This window comes from Heteronotia binoei, chromosome 12 (genome assembly GCF_032191835.1).
Source record: "Heteronotia binoei isolate CCM8104 ecotype False Entrance Well chromosome 12, APGP_CSIRO_Hbin_v1, whole genome shotgun sequence".
NCBI lineage: Eukaryota > Metazoa > Chordata > Lepidosauria > Squamata > Gekkonidae > Heteronotia > Heteronotia binoei.
In genome coordinates, this window is record NC_083234.1 from 41,353,164 (window position 1) to 41,376,141 (window position 22,978).

Consider the following 22,978-nt stretch of genomic DNA (forward strand, 5'->3'; position numbering starts at 1 on the left):
TCCCCTGACATTGCTGGCACAATGACGTCACCCAGAAGTGATGTTGGCACGTGGCAACCACTCTAGGCATTTCTGGGAAAACTCTATGGTTTTCCCAAATGCTCTAGCCATTTGGGAGGGGAAAACTCTATGGTACAATAGGTACTATAGAGTTTTCCCCTCCCAAATGGCTAAAGTGTCTGGGGAAACCATAGAGTTTTCCCAGAATCACCTAGAGCGGTTGCTGTATGACATCACCAGTGCGATGACATCACTTCCGGGCGACGTCATCATGCCACGCTGGCACGTGCACAAGAAAAATCCCCACCAGGGGCTTAAAGATACTTGACAACCCTAAGTAGCAGTGCTCTTAACAAAGTAATTTCAAAGGGGGATTAGAGACTGCTGAATTGCAATTGATAATGAAGCTCGAGACAGTGCATCCTCCTGGACAGAACTGAGGGCTGGTTTTCTTGTCTCATTACCAATGTGTCCTATTATCATTTGGCATCTGAAATCCCTCCACTCCTTAAGATATAAGGACCAATCCATGTGTTCTGATTCCTAATCAAGGCCTTTTTGAAAGAGAAATCCAGATAGGAACAGAGAAATCCCATTTTAAAAAACTTTTCAGAATAAGTCAAAAGAAGCTTGTCAGAAAAATCTACTCACCCACCCTCCCTCCCTCTGAAGAAGTATGCTTGCACATGAAAGCTTATACCTCGAATAAAACGTTGGTCTTGAAGGAAGCAGAAGCTCTGTGTGTTTGTGCAGGAATCTCCCCCTCAGGAAACAGCCACAGAGCTCTGTGTGTGTGTGTGAGTGAGAGGGAGGGGGGAGGAAACAGGAAGCAAAGACCCACTGAGGAAGCTGGGGGAAACAGTTGCATTTAGCTGTAGCTGATAGTCATTGGGTATTCTAGGCAGACACACATCCCTCCCTTCATCCTCACTGTGAACTCTCTAGGTTTTTTTCCTTTTTAAATCTTGGGTCTTTTCTCCATTGGCAGCCTCAGGAAACTAAGGGAGGGGAGAGAGGGTCTCCACTTTGTGGGCACTGAAGGTGGAAACTGTGCTAAAGGGTGGGAAAGCACCTTTCATGTTTTTAGAACATCCTCAGCAGGCCTGCACATGCAGTTCCTGCGTGGATGATGCATGCAACCATGTTTTCTCATGCACTGAATAGCCGAGTGTGAAGGAAAATATTCTGGGACATTACAGATGTGTATGCTCTGAGTTTTCCTTTCATTTTTTGAGTGGTACAGAATTGAAGCTCTTGTGCCTTCCTCAAATGGTTCATGGGAAATGCTGGTTGGGTTGCAAATAAGAGTGTGTGCTCATGTTTGTCATGTTCAGGTATATTGAACCCCCCAAAATTTGGTATTTCCCAATATTCCCAAATCCCAATAATGGTATGGTATTAGGCTTTGGGAAATATTTAGGAAATCCGATTTTTGGGGGCTGTGTTATACGCTATGGGGACCATTATAGTCAATGGTCCTCATAGGGTATAATGGAGAATTGATCCAGAGGTGTTTGGGGCTCCAAGGAGGTTGTTTTTTTTTAATGTAGAGGCACCAGATTTGCAGCATAGCTGCCGGTGCCTCTCAATCCCACCCCCATTTAAAAAGTCCAGGGGATCTAATTCTATGGCCCCCCAAAGAAGGTGCCTCCATTGCTGTCATTGGAGATCTCAAATGCCTTCTGTGGTCTCCTTGAATGCCTTCTGAGTTCACTGAGTCGCAGCATGACTTGGAGAAAGCATTTAAAGAGGATCTCTTTAAATGCCTGCTCCAAGCCGTGCTGCTGCAGCCACAGTATGACTCAGGGAGTGAACTCAGAAAGCATTTAGGGACCACAGTCTCTTTAAATGCCTTCCCCAAGCTGCACCCAAATAATATCAGCTTTAATTTGGGCCCATCTACATTGGCAGTCGAAAAGAATCTCTAATTTGTTTTTGACTTACCCCCCCCCCCCCCAAAATGCCAGTATTTCGTTGTTGTTGTTCAAGTAAACCAAATGCACGCTAGTTGCCAATACAGCATCTTGAACAGGGTTTTGTACTTTTCATTTAACAGTTTGAGTGCACTGGTTCCAGACCCTTCTTCTCGGCTCTCAACATTATCAATATTAAGCAAAATCTTACCTTGAGTTTCAATGATAGTAGGACTCTTCTGCGAATATTCATATATTTACACACCACTTTTGTCTCCCAAGGATACCCAAAGTGACAAACTATTGCCCTCTCCTCCGTTTTATCCTCATGAGAATCGTGTGAGACGCTAAACTGAGAGTGGCCTAATGTCACCCAGCAGAGATTTATACCTTGATCTCCCAAATCCTGGTTTAACTGCTGTGCCACACTGGCTCTCTCTCTCTTCTTGCATTGGTTGCTCTCCCAGTATTAGCTACTGTGACTGGTAGTACTTGAGAGGCCAGGGGGTGCACCTGGGTCCCAAATGCTATGAAAGTATTCACCAGTGGAACAGAATTGTAGTATAATGGTAATCTGCCTGATTGTGTAGTCCTGTTGAGAAAAATTAGTTTCAAGTTCAATGTTTTGTTGCCTGTACATTTCTAGATATGCTGTGTATTTATCTCTTAGTCATTATGTTTTGTGTGTTTATCTGTTAGTCATTAAGTTTTTTTTATTTGTAATAAATGTTTGCAGAATTTGAAAGCAAACAAGGTGGATTTTTCATTTAAATGGGACCTCAACAGTTGTTAAAAAACCAAACTATTTGTTAATTGTATTGACTCATATTTCTTCATTTCTACCATTCATTCTGCTGTAAAATCTCTTGGGGGCACAGCTTTCTGTTTGGCTTTGAAGTTCTGAAGAACTATGTATGTTATTGGAGCTGTATAAAGATTTTTTTAAAATTGCACAGCGGAGTATAGATCTTTTAAATCTACAAACTGCATTTCAAAGGGAGGATGACCATGAAACTACAGTCCAGTTAGTCTGACCTCTGTCCGAGGGAAGATACCTGAGCAGATTTTACAGGGATCAATCTGTGAGCACCTAGACATGGTGATCTGGGGAAGTCAGCATGGATTTGTCCCCAAAAGGTCCTGCCAGAACCTCATTTCCTTCTTTGATCGAGTGACAAACTTACTGCATTGAGGGAATGCTGTTGATGTTGTTTGCCTGAATTTCAGTAAAGCTTGTGACAGAGTTTCTCATGATGTTCTGATGGGTAAACTAGAGGACTGTGGACTGGACACTAGGATAGTCGATACAGAACTAGTTGGAAAACTGCACTCAAAGAGAATGGAATTTCATCTGAATGGAGGGAAATGTCCAGTGAAGCCTGGAAGAAAGACTGAGGAACTTGGGAATGTTCAGTCTGGAGGAGGTTGAGGGGACATGATTGCACTTAGTATTTGAAGGGTTGTTCCTGTTGGTAGCAGAAGAAAGAACTCACAATAATGGATTTAAATTAAGTGTGAGAAGATACTGGCTGGATATTAGGAAAACCTTTTTTTACAGTAAGAGTTGTTCAACAGTGGAATCAGCTACCTACGAAGATGATGACCTCCCCGTCGCTGGCAGTCTTTAAGCAGCAGCTGGACAAACACTTGTCAGGGATGCTCTAGGCTGATCCTGCATTGAGCAGGGAGTTGGACTAGATGGCCCCTTCCAACTCTGTGATTATATGATTCCAAGTTAAAGTCCTTATTTTCCATTTAACTGATAGCTGGCTATACTTTTGAGTCATAAAGATGGGATAGAGATCACAAATCCAAGTACACAAAAAAGGCAAGGAAGCATTGTCCAGAACTTAGCTTTTGGCTTTCAATTTTAGCTATTTTGAAAGATAGCATGACAGCCTTGTGATTTGTTAGGTGGTAACTAGTAATTCCCCGAAAATGTAATCCTGTGCTGGACTGCAGTTTAGCAATCCATAACATGGTGCCCATTTATTTCTTCCACAAAGTGTATTTCCCTTAAAAAATTCTGGCTTCCCTTCAGCTTACTGGAGCAGATGTTTCAGAAGACCCCAGAAAGCATTACCTGTTATCTGCAGGAAACACCCATTCAGAAACAACTACCGGCATCATAGGAGGATGCTTGACTTTAACTTCCCATTATCTGATCTTGCTCCCCCGCCCCGCCAGCATCCATTTTGTGGTGTCCACTACCATTTCTGAAAATTTCAAATGTGCCCACTGGTTCATTATGGTTGGGGACTTTGCTAGTTCTGCCTTCACGTACGCACAGCTTGGAAAGAGCGGAGTCATTTCTACTTGGCTTACTTCTTCTCTAGTCTAATCTTCTCCCCCTGCCAAATCACAAAAGGACCACAGTTATCTTTTTAAAATATCATTTATTAACAACTTGAACCTTTCACATTAAAATCCAAATTGTTGTGTATTGGTTTCTTTCATTTAAAAAAACGAAACAGGAGTGTGAGTGTCAGCTGCTGGGGTTTCCTATTCCTTCCAAAGCAGCATCTTCTGAAACATCCAAACAGCATGGGAGTTGAACAGACTCTTTCCTACCATCTTAACCTGGCCGCAGGCTGGTTGAGCTGACAGTTTTGTGTTGCAAGCCACTGACAGGAAAAAAAAACACCACAGCATCTGCCCAGCCTCTGGGGGGCTGGTTTCTCAGGAAGCAGTAAGAGTGGCTTCTCTATTCAAGAACCCCTTTAGTGTTGTTGCTCAGTTCCAGTGCTGTATCCGAGCTTTCTGCAGGCCGGTGCCTCCTCCACTAGGGCCTGCCTTTCACAAGGAGAGTCTACGGCCTCCTGCTGCTCCAAGAATATGTGTGCCTTTCCTTAAGTAAACATCCCAGAGATGAGAACAGAGGTGCGAAGTGCAACAGAAAATGGCTGCTTGCCACCAAAAGGAGCCCAGAAGAAATCCCAGGCTCCAGCATGTACAGCAACTTGAAATGTCATGGCGCATAAAACAGGTACAATGGGAGGCACCTGCCTTTTTTTTTTTTTTTGCATTTTGCAAAGGAAAAAAAATAACCACCTCAGTTTATAAAATAACATAGAAGTGCTGCATCTTCCTTCTAGTATGTTTTCTTTTTAAAAACAAAAAACCTCTGGCATTCCTGTAAACGTGAGGTTTGTTCTGCTAGGTGAGTGAGCCCCTTGGTAAAGAAACTGGCATGCCGCCCACTCTGTATGGGTGGCCTCTGGCTGCCGAGTGCAACACCAGCTGAGGCAGGGATCAGGACCTTGTGGAGCTCCATGTGAGACGTGCGATGCTCTGGCTCCTGAGCTCCACCTGTGCAGGTTCTTGCTAACCTCTCAGGGACGTGATTCATGCGAGCTTTCTCCGCTGAGGGTTGTAGCTGAGGAGGGGAGCCATCTTCTCCAAGCCTGTGGAACCAGATATTGGTTCGGGGCAATCGGCCCTCTTGTAAGAGACTACGGTAGCATGGGCAAGACACCTCTCAAACCACAGCTGATGAAGAGGAAGAGGATGAAGATGAAGCTGTGGCCGCTGACGAGGAAGGTGACTGGGCAGGGGAGGAGGCATTCCAAAAGAGCCACCTTCTCTTAGGTTGCCGTTTCTGGTGGAGGTAATCTTCCTTCTCACGTTCTTTCCTGGCTCTCTGATAGTGGTCTTCCTCCTTCAGGTACCATACAGGGGGCCACCGGTGCTTCTCAAAATAGTCTTGGTTCTCTGTAGTGGAAAGAAGCAGGGAGGTGAAATACTGAACTTTACATTGCCATTATAAAATGCAAAACAGATTTGAACAAAATGCATTTGATGCATATGTTGCTTGAGAATGGTTTGGCAATGGAAAAGAAACAAGGACTGGGGCAACACTTATTTACTTTATTTGACTCTATAATAAAGATGACCAGTAAGGAAATATTCTGCAAAAACTGATAGGGCTGGGAAAAGATACATGAAGCTGCCCAGTACTGACTCAGAACACTGGTCCATCAAGGTTGGGATTGTTTACTCAGACTGGCAGTTGATATCTTGGGTTTCAGGCTGAGATCTGTCACATCACCTGTGACCTGATCCTTATACTGGGAATGTCAAGGACTGAACTTGGAGACCTTTTGCAATCCTAATACTAACCCTATCACTGAGCCATGGCCCATTCCTAGGAAGCTACGCTTTATTTTCTAATGCTGTATCCAGATGTTCTTTTCCTCTGTTTGTTATGGGAACAAATCTGATTTATTCCTAGGCTCCCAATATTCTTCTTCTCTCCTCCACCTTGAATGCAAGCACTCTTAAATTCTTTACTGCAAACCATGATCCTCGCAAAGCATTGTTTTAGTCCAGTTTTAGAATTCTAGTTTACAGATAAGAAACAAACATCCAATTGGTTGAAGCATCAAAATCTGGATACAGTCAGAAAATGTGCTTAAAGACTTCCAAATTTAAGTAGTCTTCAAGCCAGCGCCATACAGGAGGGGAAGGAGGAAGGTAATGTCTGAAGCTGAATAAACCAGATTAATTTTTTATTGTAAAGAAAACCAAGACATAGTTGGTTTGAAATGCCACTTAGTGTCCTTATTTCTAAAAGACACTGTTGCCTTTCTGCCTAAGTTACACCAAAGGCCGCATCCATCTCCTAAAGTGTGCTGACCTGTTGACATTGCCTTCATCTCCCGGGGGAACTTGCGACAGATGTTGTTGTAGTTGGTGCAGATGTGATGCAGGCACCAATCGGCAAGCTGGTAGGCACCGTGGAACTGGAGGGGGAAAGGTTGAAACAGGACAGTTAATAAACTGCAATGAAACCTACATGTGTTAGCTCAGAGAACTATTAAGGCTACTGACTCACATGTGGGCAGAGCACACAACCAGGCAGAGTAAAATTATGTCCTTGTAAGTTACTGAAAATGCCAGAACATAAGCATTGCCCTGCTAGCTGTCTCTAACCCACCATCCTGCCTCCCAACAGGTTAGTCAGGGGCTGCTTGCAAATAGATGGCAATAGCCATCTGTACTCTATAAAAACTGATAGGGCTGGGAAAAGATACATGAAGCTGCCCACTACTGACGCAGAACACTGATCCATCAAGGCTGTTACTGTGTACTCAGACTGGCCATCTACTGCTTTCCCCCACCATCTGCTGACTAAAGTACATCAGAGCCTCGGAAGACATGGTTTTCATTCAGCTATGTGACCAACAGCCTATGATTAAGAGACCTATCAACCTTAAGTTTGGGCCCAGGGCTTTTTTTGTAGAAAAAACCCAGCAGGAACTCATTTACATATTAGGCCAAACCCCCTGATACCAAGCCAGCCGGAACTGCATTCTTGTGCTTTCCTGCTCAAAAAAAGCCCTAAGTTTGGCTAATCCTTTTTCAAACTACCACAAATGAGGTCTTTGCTGTCTGGCTGAATTGCTTTTTATGTTTGGAAATGCACCTTGAGTGTCAGTGAGAAGCGGGGGGCTATAAATGAAGTTAATAAATCTGTAAACCAGTTACATGGTCACAGAATAAGCACTACTTCATTTGTCTTGCAGCATTCTACTGCCAAATAATTTAGTTGGATGATCTAGAATTGTGCTGAGAATAGGCTCTCTTCACACATTCCCCCACCCATCCATCTGCTTCTAAAAGCTGGTTCCCATAATTCTTCACATGCTAGCAGGCCCAAACAACCTAGCATGAACCTAGAGAAATGAAATGACGAGGACGATACAGGCAGGAATTGCCTAGATTGTCAATTATTCGAGCTGGTAGGTCTATCAGGGAACAGTGTACATTTAGTTCCCAGCCGGTCAGGAATTTAAACCACACTATGCTTTAGGCTGCAGTCCAAAACACTTCCTTTCTGCTAAGGGTTATCTTTTTAGCAGTTTCATGGTATGCAAATAAAAAAAATCACAGGTCTATTTAGCACAATGGGAGAGAAGTAAGATCAAAATGGGAATTTCACATTAAAAGAGCAGGTCTGAGAAATGGGTTGAGAGTAATGTTCCCTCTAAGCTGCAGAGTCTTGTGAGCAAAAATTCTACTTTGTGAGCTACTGCATAAATTACAGTGCTCTGGGGTTGTCCTTCCTGAGCTAAGATAAAAATGTGTGAGCTGGAGGCTAAAAATCTGTGAGCTCACGCTAACTCAGCTTAGAAGGAACACTGGTTAAGAGATAGTGAGGACCAAACAGCTTGTACCTGAGCTAGCTCCAGGAACACAAGGACGTCTCCATCAATATCCACTAACATCTGAGTTGCCTCCATCAGACCAGACACTGTGAATTGCTCTGTAAAATAAACACACACACAACCAAAGGTCAGCAACTAGCAGTGTGAGCTATTTGCTAACGGTCAGGGTGGACAAAAATGGATACATTACTTTAAAAAACTGGAATTTAAAATGTTTTTGTTAAAGATCTCGATCATTAGTGTTTCCTTTTTTTTAAAAAAAGCAAACCTGCCTGGTTCAAAATGAAGTTAATTAATGTAAATATCTTTGGTCAGAGATTTTAGTTTTCTATGTTAAAATGCTTTGGAAGGCATATAACTCATTTGCAGACCTAGATTGTGTACCTAGAGCAATTATGAAGATCACAGGCTATACTGACCAAACACTGCAAAAGTTCACTTTTGACGTCATGGGAATACACCACTCTGCTTCTGAAAAGCTTCAGCACTTGGACGAAGATCCAAAGAGCTGTTTAGGCAGGGTCTTGAACCTAACCCATTAGGATCTCTTCACTTGAGACAGCGAATCCTCCCCAACCCAAATCTGCAACAAACTATTTTAGAAAGCCCACCCCCCCATCTAAAAGCTGTTTGCTGTTCAGCATGAGGGGGCTTCCATCTGAGAAAAAAGAAGCCTCCTTCCACCCCCACAATAAGCTCAAGGAGTTATGATTCTTTGGATGCTGGCTAGTGCCCTTGTGAAATACAGAAAGACTTGCGCATACGTTTAGTAACATCATTAATGTCCCCTTTCCTCTAAGAAGCGTAATGCTATAGTAGAAAAGGCAATCTGACAACAGAATTACAGCAGGACCACTGGCCTATGTATGTATGGCCTACTCCACTCTGACTAGCAGAAGCTCTTCAGAATCTCTTAAGCAGAGAGAGGTTTTTCCTAACACTTGCTTCAGGGCCTTCAGCACATGCTTTTCAACAGACCCACATATGACCCTAAGTACTACAAACACTCCATTTAATTGCATTATTCAGTCAGTCTGAAAAATATATATTCTTGAAATGTATGAATTAGAAAAATCGGAAGCTTGATTTTAGGTGGGTTTCTGAAATCACCTTTATTTTACTAAATCTGGCAGCTAACAATGAAATGAAGATCCACCCAGCCCCCTTTGCTGAGTTATGTCAGCCTGAAGTTCAGCAGTTTTACCAGCACTGTAGTTAGAATTTCTGTGGCCACTGTAGAAGTCCAGTAGGACACTAGGGGGCGTTGTAAGTTGAAATGAAATAGCAAATGGCTAGCTACAGGCCATCTAGTTTGCATATAAACAGTTATTCAATGCATTCTAAAATTCCAACAAAACAAAAGCGTTAACAACACTGAAAAATGTCTTTGCACTCAATGGCTTAGTAAACCACTGTGTAAACATTGCCTTAATATTCCCCTCCCCCGCTATTCTTGGGTTGACAATTGTTCTGAGCTTTGTCAACCCAAGTGGATGAGGCATACAGCACAGAGTGCACAGGAGACTGGCTCAGAGAGTTCCACGTCTTGACCCAGTCAAGACAGCAGCAACAACGTGGAATGGATCAATAAGGAACTTGCACCTCTTTCAGCAATTAGGTACCCTTTTAGGCAAGCCAACCTCTGAATTCACAAACTGTGTACCTTGCTCTCAAAGGTGGTCTCTTACACCAAATCCTGTAACCCTGCCGGTGTCTTCAAGAAAGCACCAAGATGGCTTTCCAGATAAGACAATAACATCTCTTTGCACTTCTGAAGCATCACTTCAAAAGAGTAGAGAAAGCATCAAGACCCAAAAGCTCCAGCCTGTAAGAAAATTTGGATTTGTTTTTTTTCTTGGCCCATAATGCACAGACTCCCTTGGTTAGCCACAGACTCCCTTGGTTAGCCACAGACATGTGTAACTACAGCTATGGAATTGGAATCCCACCCCAAAATTACCTGTGAGAGCAACCAGGTGTGGCAGACATAAGCGGTTGGCCAGGATGATGAGCTTCATGTAATCCAGGTCTGCAGTAGAACAGAACTGACCAGTGTACAGGTACTCGAGCACTGCCCGCATGCAACTCTTGCTCGTGTAAGGTAACACCACCTGTACCAGAAGGAACATGAGCACAAAGAGGGTTCAGTTCTCAGCATACTCAGAAGCAGAAGGTTGCATGATTCTGTGCATCCTTAACCAGTTTGCAACCAGATAGCAGAATTATCTTATTCTATTGCATATTCTACCCATAATTGCTATCCCTCTTGCATCTTGTGCAGCTGGTATCTATTTCAGTAAGGCCCGTGTAGGAGGACTATGCCCTGTGCATAAGACCTGCTGTCCTTAATGGCACCCCAAATCCATGGCAGATGCCTCATCATAGGAGTGCTTCTGAATACAAAAGGCCTGCTGCTTTTATGAAGCCTCCCTCCTGTTTCAATTCCTTTGCTGCACAGAATGGAGAGGCTCTTTTCCCTTCTGACAAAGTTGCAACTTGTGCTAAAATTCATGTCTCCTGTCCCCTTTCTCTTGGGACTGGGGATGGAATGTCCCGTGTGAAAGCAGACGTACACCATCTGTCTTTAATGCTGCAGTTCTGGTTCTCTGGGATCTCAGCTCAGCTGTGCAAACACTTGCTCATCAGAACCACTGACTCATCAGGTGTGGTGCAGTTCCTCCCCCTCCCCCCCACTTAGTTGTGTCTGAAGCTGGAAAAGGAAGAAAGAAGAATGCAATCCTGAGGCTCTCAGCTCTCTCACCTCGCGCGTTGAGCTCTCCACAAACGGGCCCCCGAACATAGCAGCCATCCAGTCGCAGCTGGAAATTAGCAAGGGCTTGTGGGCACTGATAGCACCATCGTCCAGGATAAAGGTGACATCTGCAAGCAAGCAAAGGCACATCAGCACATCACATAAGAGAGTCAGACTGTGATTCACAGCTACCAAACTCAAAAGGAAGCTGCATCCCTGTCCTGCTCACCAAGACAATCCCAGACCCACCACAGACAGGAATCACTATGAGACTGACAGCCAGTTGTGTGTAGTGGTTAGAGAGTTGAGTTAGGTTTTGAAAGCCTGAAGTTCAAATCTCCACAGGCTGTGGAGCACATTGGGTGGACATGAGCCTGTCAATTTCTCTCCATTTCATCCATCTTCCAGGGTCAGTGTGAGGATGAAATGGGGGAAGGGAGAACCTCTGATCTTCTAGAGAAGACTTCAGTTTTGCAAGATCATTTTCACTCATGGGAATTACAAATTACAAATTGTGCACACTGAGTCTGAAGGCAAGAGCTAAACAGCAGGGTTCCACCAGTAACTGCCATCCACAGCATCCTCCTGGGAGCCAATGGGGATTGCAGGCAACCTGGTCAAGCCTAATCTGACATACATTTTGCCACAGACAATGTACTAATAGCACCATGAAGGAAGCACGATCAGGAACATCCAACAGTTCTGAGCCAAGCCCACTTGAAGTGATGCTTCTGAGGCTTCAAAAATGAAGTTCAGCAATCCAGCAACATCTCACAAAGTGCAAAATGACTGGAGGAAAGAACCATGACTAATCTCTAACAATCCAGCATGGTTCAGGACAGGTGGAGAGTCAGTCTTCAGGACTCTGTGTTTATAATCCAAATTTCATAATAGCAGGCTGTATTTGTGGATGATTATTACCGACAGTAGCAGCAGTTGCCATCAACAGTATTAACAGCAACAGTGGAAGTCAAATTTCCATGCAAATAGCAGGAAATGGAACACTGGGACAGAATTTTCTGGGCAACAGAAAACAGGCAAAATAAACACTCAAGAACAATTGGCACCTGCACAGGAAACATTAAGAAGCTTTGAAGAACACAGCAGAAGCTGTCTGGCAGCCTCAACATTCCTTCCACAGAGTTAAAGAAGGGCTAGGTTATACCTAGCACAAAGGTTAGCGCTACAGCTTTTCCTGGACTGTTCCACTTCAGACTGTCCATTTGAAGGCCCCTGTCTTTAAAATAATATCTTCATGCACATTATAACCACAGTATCAGAAAGAAGGGCTTTGTTGAGCCTTCTGCCCGACAGGTTATTCGTCAGCACACTGGAAGGTTTTTGACCATGAAAAACATGAAGAAAACTAGCAAATCAGGGAGAAAGGCTTACTACTGTAGCCCTTCTAGTGCACTACCTTTACTATCTGTAGGGAACAGTTTAACACAGAAAAGCATATTCCCCCCACGAGGTCCTGAGGCCAGTAAATACATTTCTCCTCTTTTCCTGACAATATCCCTGTAAGGTAGGTTAGGCTGATAAAATATGACTGGCCCATGGTCAGCCAGTGAGCTCACTGGCTAAGCAGGGATTTGAATGTGAGTCTCTTTGGTCCTAGTATGACACTGTAACTACTACACCACAGCGGCTCACAATATGACACATGCACACACCAGAAACACATCTGTAGCAGAACCCCAAAATCTAGCACCTGATTTTGCATATTTTGGCCCTGACTGAAATGGCTATCTGACTTGATGTGTGCCCATCAGCTCCACTAAACTGCACTGATGCCTGTGTACAGGAGCTGTGCATATAAAACTAGAACAATGTAAAACTAGAAGAACCCAAACTGTATGAGTATGCAGCATATTAACTAAGCGCATGTACTTGCTTTTCCACACTTAGCCCTGTTTCAGCTAGATGTCTGGGCACATACTAAGTCAGATGGGCAAATTCTTCTGCTTCACTGATCGCACATTCAAATCAGGCCTTGCAGAATGGCTCCATGACAGTGGGAGGGGTCTTCTCATGAAGAGGGACTTGGGGGTCTAACTGCCCATCTGCTCACCTGAGCTTGTCTGAACCCCACTCCCCAAGTTAACCATCAATGACCCATACAGCTGAGTCCCAAATGTCACTGCTTCAGAACTTACCAGAAAAAGTCCCTTTAGCCAGGCACTCCTTTACACGGTTGGTTCTCCTGACATGGAAGGCTTTGGTGATCTCCTGGTTCATGAACGCCTCGTTGTTCAGAATGTTAGCCACCATCATCCTGAGGTCAAAGACTTCCAGCAACTCAGCAATGTGGGCGATATGCATGAGGTCCCGCTCGTTCTCATCCAGCTCCCCCGTGTACAGATATTTGAGCACAGCCCTGAAGGGCCCCAACTGGATGGAAGGGTCCATCTTCACCACCACCATAAGTCGGGGCTTGTACGTCATGGGGTCATCCGCCATCTCTTCCTGGATGCTGACAAAGGCACGGCTCCAAGAGGAGAGAATTCTCCCCCGCTTTAACCCACTTTCCCCATAGTTCTTACCCCGTAATATCCCATCGCTGGTGGAGGCTCTAAGGCACGGTTTTTGCTGGCCAGAGCCAGCGTCCTCAGCACTCTCACAGATATCAAAGCTAGCGGCTCTCAGGAGGAATTCTCGCCCGTGATGCCTTTCTTCCTGATGGAGCGTTCCCTCCGCAATGCCAGCTGCAGCGCCACTTCCTATGGTGCCCTGCTGGTCCTCCTCACTCAAGTCCATTAAGAACAAGTCATAGAACTTGGAGGAGGAGGTGGAGAGGTAGATCTTGTGCGCGTAGATTTTGATCCTCTCTTGCAGCACCAGGATGACATCTGCACACAAGGGGTCCTCCAGCAAGTGGGCAGGGCGCTCTTCGTTGTTGGAAGGAGGGTCAGGAACAATGATGATGGGCGGGGGTGGCTTGGGGGGCAAAAACGGGGCCTGGAGCAAGGGCCTCTGAACGTTACGGAGATGGGATTTCCAGAACTGGAGATGCCGGCGGGAGATGAGGGCAGCTCTTATGGCATTATCAAAGACGTCCTTGATGCCAAACTGGGCTACAACACTGGTCTCGTAATAGGGGATTCCCAGCTCTTTGGCCACCTCTCGCCCCTTCTCTGGGGGGAGAATTTCATTGGGCTTGATTGGTCTGAAACAACAGAAGGAAGAAAGCAAATTTAACATTCACACAGTGACAAGACTTCACCAAGCCAACATGACAATCGGATCAGAGTACAGGGATGTCAGCTGGCTCTGTGACATGCAGGCTATAACTAGTTGCTATTTCTTTTCTGCTCTTCTTTTCTCCATTTGCTGTTAATCTCATCCCCCCCCTTCCTTACTCTTAATGGGTATCCCACATTATGGGTCAGGGAACTTCACACCCACTGCTAGATCTGCACTGAGAGTCTAAAAATTGTTCTTTTTAAAAATGCTGACATCATTCTTCAGCTTCTGTCAATAACACAGCATGCACTAGTTTGCAAACTATCACTATCTGTAATGAAGATGTGGCAGGCACCTGCACAGGTAGACCAATCCTGGGATCTAGCCAAGCTCCCAAAGACTTCACCCCCTGCGGTTCAAGATTGCCACAAATGCTCATAGCACAGCACCCGTGTCACAGGTGGGCAACTCACAGTCAAGCCCATCCAACCCGCTTGCCTCTGTCTTGTTTACCTGGCTAATGGTCGCCTAGCTCGATTGACCGCTTCCAGGTCAGCATAGCGAAGGTCCAGCTGGCAGCCCACAAGGATGACAGGTGCTCGGGGGCAGAAGTGCTTGATCTCAGGATACCACATGGTCTTCACATGGTGCAGGGAATTGGGGTTAGCAATGGAGAAGCACAACACTACAACATCAGATCTATCAACAGAGAGGAGGGAAGAATCGATGAGATGGCCTTCTCTTCACAACTGTCAGCACTAATGGTTGCAATCATGCCCCTTATACGACACCCACACAAGCTGAGGGAGGGGAAATCATGCACATATTTATTCTCATTTCCTCATCTCAGTGCAAAATCCATGCAGTCATAACTGCTAGCAAATACCTCTGTTGTCATGGATGCTGTATATGGAAGGTTAGTATACTACAAAACACCCTTGGGAAGAGTATTTGCGCACTAATTGGGATGGGGGCCAAATGTTAGCCTTTGCCCCATCTCCAACGTCCAATATAACCCAAAGGGAGCCACCTGGAACTGAACCAGTTTCTATCTGCATAGTCCCAACCCTTCTGTATAAGTCAACACAATACATCTACATATCTCTACCAATACTCCCCCTAAGATGTGAAGTCTTGTGAGCAAAAATTCTACTTTGTGAGCTACTGGCATTAAAGTAGTGAGCTACTGCATAAATTAGTTTGCTCAGGAACCATTTTTCCTGAGCTAAGACAAAAATGAGCTGGAGGGAACACTTAGAGGGAACACTGACTTCTACCTATGCATGTTGATAACTTCTCTCTCTCATTCTTCTCAGTCCTGGCCATTGCTTCCCTCTCCTAATATGTTTCATTCCTCAGTCTTGGCCACTGCTTCCCTCTCCTAGTATCCCTTTGTGTTTCATTCATTCACACAGTGCATTTCTGTACTCTCTCTCATTCCTGTTCCTTTCCCTCCCCATCAGAGTTTACATTCACCCCCTCTGGCTCCTTTTCATCTTCTCTCATCATGTGGCTGCCCCTAACAATGTGTTCTCACCTTCCATAAGCAAAGCGCCTGTCCTTGTGATGGTCTCCAAACGTGTCCCAAAGTCGCAAGGATACACTAACATCATCTACCACATCTCTGGAGCGTTCCAATACCTGGAAGCAAAGTAGACGTTAGGTTGCCAGATTGCCTTTAAGCAAAAAGGATAAGCACAATTCCCCAGAAGCTTATAGGTGCCTCCTCCAACCCAGGAAGATATTTAAGGTCATCTCAGCTGAACCACCTCCAAAAGAGGAAATGTCACCAAGCACAAGAAACCCCCCACCACCACCACAGACAGCACTCACCTCCTGACAAACACGATACTGGTCAATGGCCCAGACTGTGGGCACATGAGTGGCAAGGAGCTGGTACTGAGTCAGAGTGGCGTTGCAAGCACGGGCACAGATGAGCCTGGTCTTGCCCACTGCGTTGTCCCCAACCACGACGCACTTGATGGTTTCTACGTTTGGCCTTTCATAATCCATGTCAGAATCCATTAATTGGGACCTGCAGCAGAAGAGAGGAAAATATAGTAGAAAAGGTGTGTTAGACACAATTAATGTTTTCTGTGTTTTGTCTGGTGTCCTTCCTAAACCAGTCTTCTTGTTTTTTTCTGCCTAGCCTAAGGGAGGAGACCTTTATCCCCCCCCCCAATGCTTTGTGATTGTCTCTCAACCATACAACAAACACCGACAATGCACAAAGCTGCAACTTGTTCTCTTCGCACGCCACTCCTCCCCACTGATTCATACAGTAAGCATCTCTAGTCCCTACCCAGCTCCAAAATCAATGAATTTACACTTTTGATGAAATCGGTACAACACCAGATTCCACAGGACATAAAGTCCAATCAAGCAACCAAAGGTCACACACAAAAAACCCCCAGCATTCCTTCACAACCCTAGGCAAGGGGCAAAACCTGTTCAGGCTGGTGCAGCTTCTCTTTCTACTGTGCCTCAGCATCTGTAATCTACCTTGCAGCTGTGAAATTATTCTGGGTCTTCATGCTAGGAAAATAAAGCAAGCCCATGAACCAACCAGCTGGGCCATTCTTGCAATATATGGAGAAAGGAAGGCACCCCTTACAGGTGGTTTGAGCACCTGGTACAGAACAGCCAAATCTCTCCTCTGCTCCAAAATTCACCACACTGGAGTCTGATTCAGTGGTATTTCCACATCGTCCCGGACTTTGGACCTCAGACAAAAAGGCCTGCCTGCCTTAGAAACACACTACATGCTATGCCTCAGACGCCTCACAAACGACTCCCCAGTCTGGTCCCAAACAAACAAGGAGGGACACCCGCTGCCAGGCCTTCCAAGCAGCAGAGGACTTGAATCTCTGCCCTCCCCCAGCATCATACAGACCAAACTGAACCAAGAGAACAACAAACAAGAGCCCCTGAGAAGGGCAGGCAGCCAAGTCAGCTCCCCACCTCTTCCCAGCATGCATTCCAAGCAGCATCCCTTTAAAATTTAATAAGCTCTTGGAAGCAGGCATGAGCTCGGCTCCTGGTCAGACACATGCCCTGTTGGTTGGATTCCAGCATCCTCCCCTCCTTGTGTCTCTCATGTTTGCTCATGTGAGCCCCCACCCCTCCCCAATTTCCATCATTGGCTTAGGAAGCTTTCAGATCCACCTGACTGAACATGGAATTTGTCCCCTCCCTCTCTTCCTGCCATCCCCATGTCTCGCTCCACTCCACAGCCATGCACACACACACAGACAGAGTCAAGATCTCTCATGCACACACTTCTCTTCGAAGCAGCCTTCGGGCATAACAGAACAAGCAAAGGCAGCCAAATCCTCCTGCCTGTCTGCTTGCTCAGTAATTAGAACAACTGGAATTTGGGATATCTTTACTCACAGCATTTTTCTTTGGTTCAAAACAGGACAAAAGAGTCAAAGCACAAGACCCGGGCTCCCTGCTGGAATCCCGACTCATTTTCTGTGGTGGGAAAGTTTACAACCCGATGCCCCTAGGCGGAATCACACCACTCAGAAGATTCAACAGGCTGTTATAAGCAGGGGCACTGCTCTGGGAAAGCTTGGGTATTTGGGACTCTAGTTGCTGTTTTTCAGATTAAAATATCTGTGCAGATGCTAGCAACCAAACAGATAGTATTTGTGTGTGTGGTGGCCATTAGAGAGATGAGACCCTGCCAGATGTAACCCAGGGAAAGTGCATTCAAAGGAATTATGGCACTGCAGTTTAGATCAAGGAATTAAAAACACTAACAAGAGAAGGTATGAGGGGGGAGATGCCTCCCTCCATAGCTGCAGCCAACCCACAGCTGCAGATCTTCTGACAGCCTAAAGCAATAGCTCTTCTTGGGTCTTGCAATAGTAGGCTAATGTACTGGTAAAACAGGACAGCAGAATGAGACTCGCAGATAACCAGGTAGGCCACACTAACCTGGGTAATGAGATGTGACTGGAGCTTTTCACTAACCTAAGAGGACTACAAGGATTCTCCACGCTGACTTTCCTACACAGATCTCTAAAGAGGGTAATACTGGCAGGGACCAGGCAGCCCCAATTTCTATTTCACCCATGAGATTCTGAAGGCACTTGGGCACACCCAGCCCAGCACACAAAGACAATGCAGAACTGCTCAGTTCTTCTCAGTTCTCATGTAATCAGAGTAGTTCCATTAGTTTTAACAGGCTGCTGCCAATTCACCTTGGCTGCAGATCAGACCCTGAATACAGAAGCTTTTAAGCGTTTTCATTAAGATGCTCAACAGCTAAAAGCACTTGGAAAATCTTGGGCTTAATGACATCGCAGAATCAACTCTAGATCACAGTGCATTGCACTCATGGTGGTAAAATCAGATGGTTTTTCCACTCAGTCATGGGCTCCAATCTCATCTTATCATGAGGACAAGGATATATTCTGACACCGATCTATTGATGAGCTGGGGAGCGGCAGGTTTAGCTCCAGAAGGAGCAACCATGCTGCTATTTCACCATTCATGTATATGAATGAGAGTGGCTCAAAAACTCTGCCCTAAATTGTTTGCACTGCCAAAAGTCTGAGTTACACAATCACCTGACTCCTCCTGGCCCCCAAGCAATTGCACCTTCTTGTTCTTCATCCACAGAGTCAGTAACTGAAGTGCTTTTTCCTGCGCAAGTGATCTCATCACTTGTCAATGAGCAGCAGGCAATAGACGCCAATGAGCAGTAGTCAATAGGTGCTCTTGTCAGTAACGGAACCATATTCTACAAAGCAATTGAAATAGCAACAATGAGGTATCTGAGGGAAATATCACATCTTCCCAGGGACAAAATATTGTCACTTGATTGTTGGGAAAACAAGATATTCCGCTAACCAAAGCACAACCTCGAGGAAAGATAAGTAGACCATTGCTAATGAGAAGAAGACTGGCTTGCGCTATGAAATGATCATCTCACTATCAGTAGCAGTAGTACTAGTAGTATCTAGATGAACAACCCACTCGCTCAATACCCTACAACAGGCACTTTAAAAATTTCAGAAAGGAACTACAAAACCATCAATGCTTTTTATATTATATATATATTTTTAAAGTCTGACAGAGAGATAAACAAGCAAAGGGGTTTTTAAGAAAATAGAACACAATTTTGAAGTACAACCAACGTATCCACCAACAGATTTCCAGAAGATGAAAAGAGCATAAAAATAGCCGTTATCCAGAAACAGATCCAAAGAATCCAAGCCAAATGACACATTACACCAGCCCTGCTCACAAGTTACAGTGAATGCACATACAATTTGCATACAGGGGAACACTTGATTTTTTTTACACATGCATTGACTAATTCTCACATTACGCTGAACACACATACAATTGAACATGTAATTTATGCAGGTACTGGTCCCCCGTTTCCTATGTAAAGTGAATACACCCTGGTTCCTTCTCACAAAGTGATGTCTAGTGTGTTTACTGCAACATGCAAACAGGATTAGTGGGAAACGCAAACCATAACTCCACACAGCCTTTAAAAACAGCCAGGGAACATGGAACAGAGTAGCACTAGGAAAGAACACTCTTTCCCTTCAATCAAACCACGAACCCAGTCCCTTTTAACTCAGACACAAAAAGAAGACAGGCAAAGAGACAAGAGCTCATCTTTTCCCTCTAACAAGGCTAAAAGCAGCCTGGGAGTTTGGGGAGGGCGCAGATTGGGGAAACAGTATGGGCAGGATGAAGTAAAAAAAAACCTTAATCCACCAGCACAGCCCCAATTCATATCCCTGCTCCTGCCAGTGACAGTTGCTTTTTAAACTGGTGAGCCTATGGTGATGGATTCCCAATGTTTACTCAGACTTCACATACCAGGCAGCAATTGACTCTACAGAAATAGCGCGTGTGATGAAAGCTTGGGCACAATATGCACGCATTGTGTGTCTTCCCCTATGCAAGTTTCTCATGTACAATTTTGCCATCAGAAAGAGGCCAGTTATAAAAGAGGAGCACTGTGTGTGTGTGTTTTAAGGAAGACCACCGATTTTGATATTAGCCATCCTTGTGCAAGGCACTGACTCTCCTCCACGTGCTGTCCCAACTTCCATGGACCTCCCAGAATCCAGCCTTCACTGCCAAAAGGAGAGGACCAGGAGAAGAAAGGCCGTGTTATGCAGTTATATTATACACTACAGCTGTTCCCAAGACCTGTGTGAACAACACACAAGCTGCCAAAATGAACAGCACATTTTATTACAGGGCCACAGTTTGACTGCTCCTACATGGTGGGTGATCTGCAGCTGTATAAACTAGTAACAAACGGCAGAATAGATGTCGGTCTCTATCAGATTCTGCCTGAGAGCTGGGCTCAGCTGCAGCAATTTGTTTGCACCAGTGACTCTGCTAACTGCCCAGGCAAGCCCATTTTGACCAAGCAAGCATCCCCTTGAGTTCTCCATCTAGGAAAATGACTGCATAGCGCTGGAGTTAAAAGAACTCGTTCCCAACGGGCGCTGGTTTCGGCCTCGCAGGAAATGAGTGTACAAGACACGTGGGCTGGAATGAACGCAGAAGGAAAGCAAGAGCCCGTGCCATGTGAAACTCCAGCAGCAGCTGTGGAGGCGGTCAGCAAACTCGCGGCCCATGTGACATTTAACAAGAGACAATGAAGTCCTTGCACAGACAAATGCGATCGTTTCTGGTTTGCTCCACCCCTCCTTAACATCAGTGATCCTCTCTCCTTGCAACTGCCCTAGCGGCTGCACGCGCACACACAAAAAAACCCTCTCCAAGGAAACGATAATCGGGGGCGTATTCCTTCTATTTCCAGCCGCATTTCTATTTTTGTAGCTCTTTCGTCTGAGTGCACCAAATTCATCATCCCCACAGCGACTTGCTCTTGAAGGCTGCAGTCTCCACGCACACACACACTCCTATCCTTATCTCTTTCGCAGCGTCCTGTTATCTCATTACACTAAATCCTCTGGCTACTTCTCCCTACTCCTCCGCTCTCAGTCCCGCATCGATGCCCCGATTGCTCCACATCCTCCTCAGTCCCCTCGCTTGGTTTTCCTCCCTCAAATCTTCCTCGCTCTCAGAGAGTGTAGAAATTTGTTCGCTGCAAGCTGCCCCAGTCTCTGGTTGCCAAGGAAACTAGAGAATCTCCTGGGGAGCCTAGCCCGTTTCCTAGCAACTACCAGGCTAAAAGTACCCCCCTCTTGCATCTCATATTTTACACACACAGAATTAGCCCCAAAAAACAATAAAGCAATTTAGCAAAAACAGTGCAGACTATTGCTTATTTCAGGGGCAGAGCGATGGTAGGAACATCTCTCTCGAGAAGCCATAGCCCCATAGCCAAAAGATCTACAGATACAGCCCAATACCTATTTTGGAAAATAAATCATGCAAACTGAGCAAATAAATATAAGCAATGCTTGGGGGGGGGGGGAGGCTGTGAGGCTGAAACAAGTACAAATACGTGTGTGTAACAGAATAGTCTCTTAAGTCTCTCACCTATAATTTGAACCAGACCGCACATTTAGTTATTTTTTCCGTTTGCTTTAAGGAGAGAAAAATCTTTTTACCGAATTTACACCCCCCCCCCCCCATGCATTGCACCGGTTTGTGCAACAACGACAGCTACTATGCCAAGGCTGCACACCGAACACATTTACCGCGCTCTCCCCTCCCTGCCTGCTTTGTAAACCCCACCCCAATCCCGCCAGGACTTTGTAACCACTCCGGTTGTTTGTTTTGGGGCAGAGCAGCAACCAACCATACAGGCACAAGGGGAACAGGCATTATTAAATAAAGGCTGTTCTACGTGCGCGCATATGCCTCTCTGTGTGAGAGAGAAAGCGGGCGATAAAGGGCGGCATCGGAAGCTCGCTAATCTCCAGCACCTCCGGATGGCAGAGGAAGGAAGGCAAAAAGCTTTAGGGAGCCGTGCAAAATATATGCAGCTGTGCATGTGCGCGGATATATATATACACACTGTGCTTGACTCGCAAAAAAGCTTCGCTCGCGCCTAGTTTTCTTAATTTTTGCAACTCTGGCTCTCGCCTGAATGTCTATGAGGTCAGGTCGGGCTCGCCTGAAAAGACTTGCAAGCAAGCAAGCATCGGGTACTTACACCAACACATCTGAAGGGGCAATTTCCAGCGGGACAGACTGAGCTCGTCGCTTGAGGCATGATGATCATTGCTAAAAAGAGTGCCCGGCTCGGGTCCTGCTTTGACTCCCGGGCCGCGCCGAGTGCCCGACACTAAACTCGCTTGCTCAGATGCTCTGACATAACAGTCCATGCCGGCACCAGAGTGGATGCATCCCTTCGCTCCGCATCTGCAGCCATTGCCTCTTCCTCACCAGCATCTTTCTTGGCATCGGGAACCCAGGAAGGCTCCGCTCACACAGCGCCCCCCTCCCCCTCGCGGAACAAGACTTCCCGCTCTCCTCCCAGCTCTAGAGTCGCCCTACAACTGAGCGGGCTGAACGGTCGGACGCGAGCTGCAGTCCTAGGAGAAGACTCGCCCACCGCCTATTTTCATTCACAAAAAAAGAAAAAAATTCAGGCGCGCAGAGGTAGGCCCCGCCTTAATTCCCCCCCCGGTGGCTGCCGATTGGCTGAGAGCGAGCGAAGCAGGGGGGCACGAGGCTAGCTGGGCCTTCTCGGGGAGAAGCCGCTCGAGCAAAGGAAGGGGGCGGCGCGAGGGGGGGTCCGAGGCCTTCTCTTTACTGAAGATGGATTTCAGGCAACCTCGTCGGCTGCTAGTAGCTTCCCGTCATCCGGCAAAAAAGAGCAGCTGCTCCCTTCACGAGATACAGAAAGCGACTGAAGAAGCCGATCCTTTTCGACAACAGCTGATGAGCAATAAGGCCTGGATGCTGAGCACTCACTAGGAGGAAGTAAGTCCCATTGATTTCACGGGGATTTACTTACTTCTGATATACACGGTTAGGATTGCACTGTAAAGCTACAATATTAA

The 22,978-nt window shown here is 45.7% G+C and overlaps 1 protein-coding gene across 4 annotated transcripts in view; it reads right to left on the reverse strand.

Annotated features, from left to right (window-relative positions):
• Nucleotides 1-4,292: 4,292 nt before the first annotated feature.
• Nucleotides 4,293-22,978, reverse strand: part of RHOBTB2 (Rho related BTB domain containing 2) — a 39,440-nt gene continuing 20,754 nt past the window's right edge. For 3 of the 4 annotated variants that reach the window (XM_060251869.1, XM_060251868.1, XM_060251870.1), the window contains 9 exons: nt 15,849-16,050; nt 15,553-15,656; nt 14,529-14,714; nt 12,989-13,998; nt 10,842-10,960; nt 10,041-10,191; nt 8,090-8,178; nt 6,550-6,655; nt 4,293-5,624 (listed from right to left, as the gene is read on the reverse strand). In XM_060251869.1, coding sequence (XP_060107852.1) covers nt 5,392-5,624; nt 6,550-6,655; nt 8,090-8,178; nt 10,041-10,191; nt 10,842-10,960; nt 12,989-13,998; nt 14,529-14,714; nt 15,553-15,656; nt 15,849-16,050 — 2,200 coding nt within the window. In that variant the 3' untranslated portion in view covers nt 4,293-5,391. Of the gene's footprint in view, nt 5,625-6,549; nt 6,656-8,089; nt 8,179-10,040; nt 10,192-10,841; nt 10,961-12,988; nt 13,999-14,528; nt 14,715-15,552; nt 15,657-15,848; nt 16,051-22,125; nt 22,518-22,978 lie in introns of those variants that run through there. The other variant, XM_060251871.1, reaches the window with a different exon arrangement.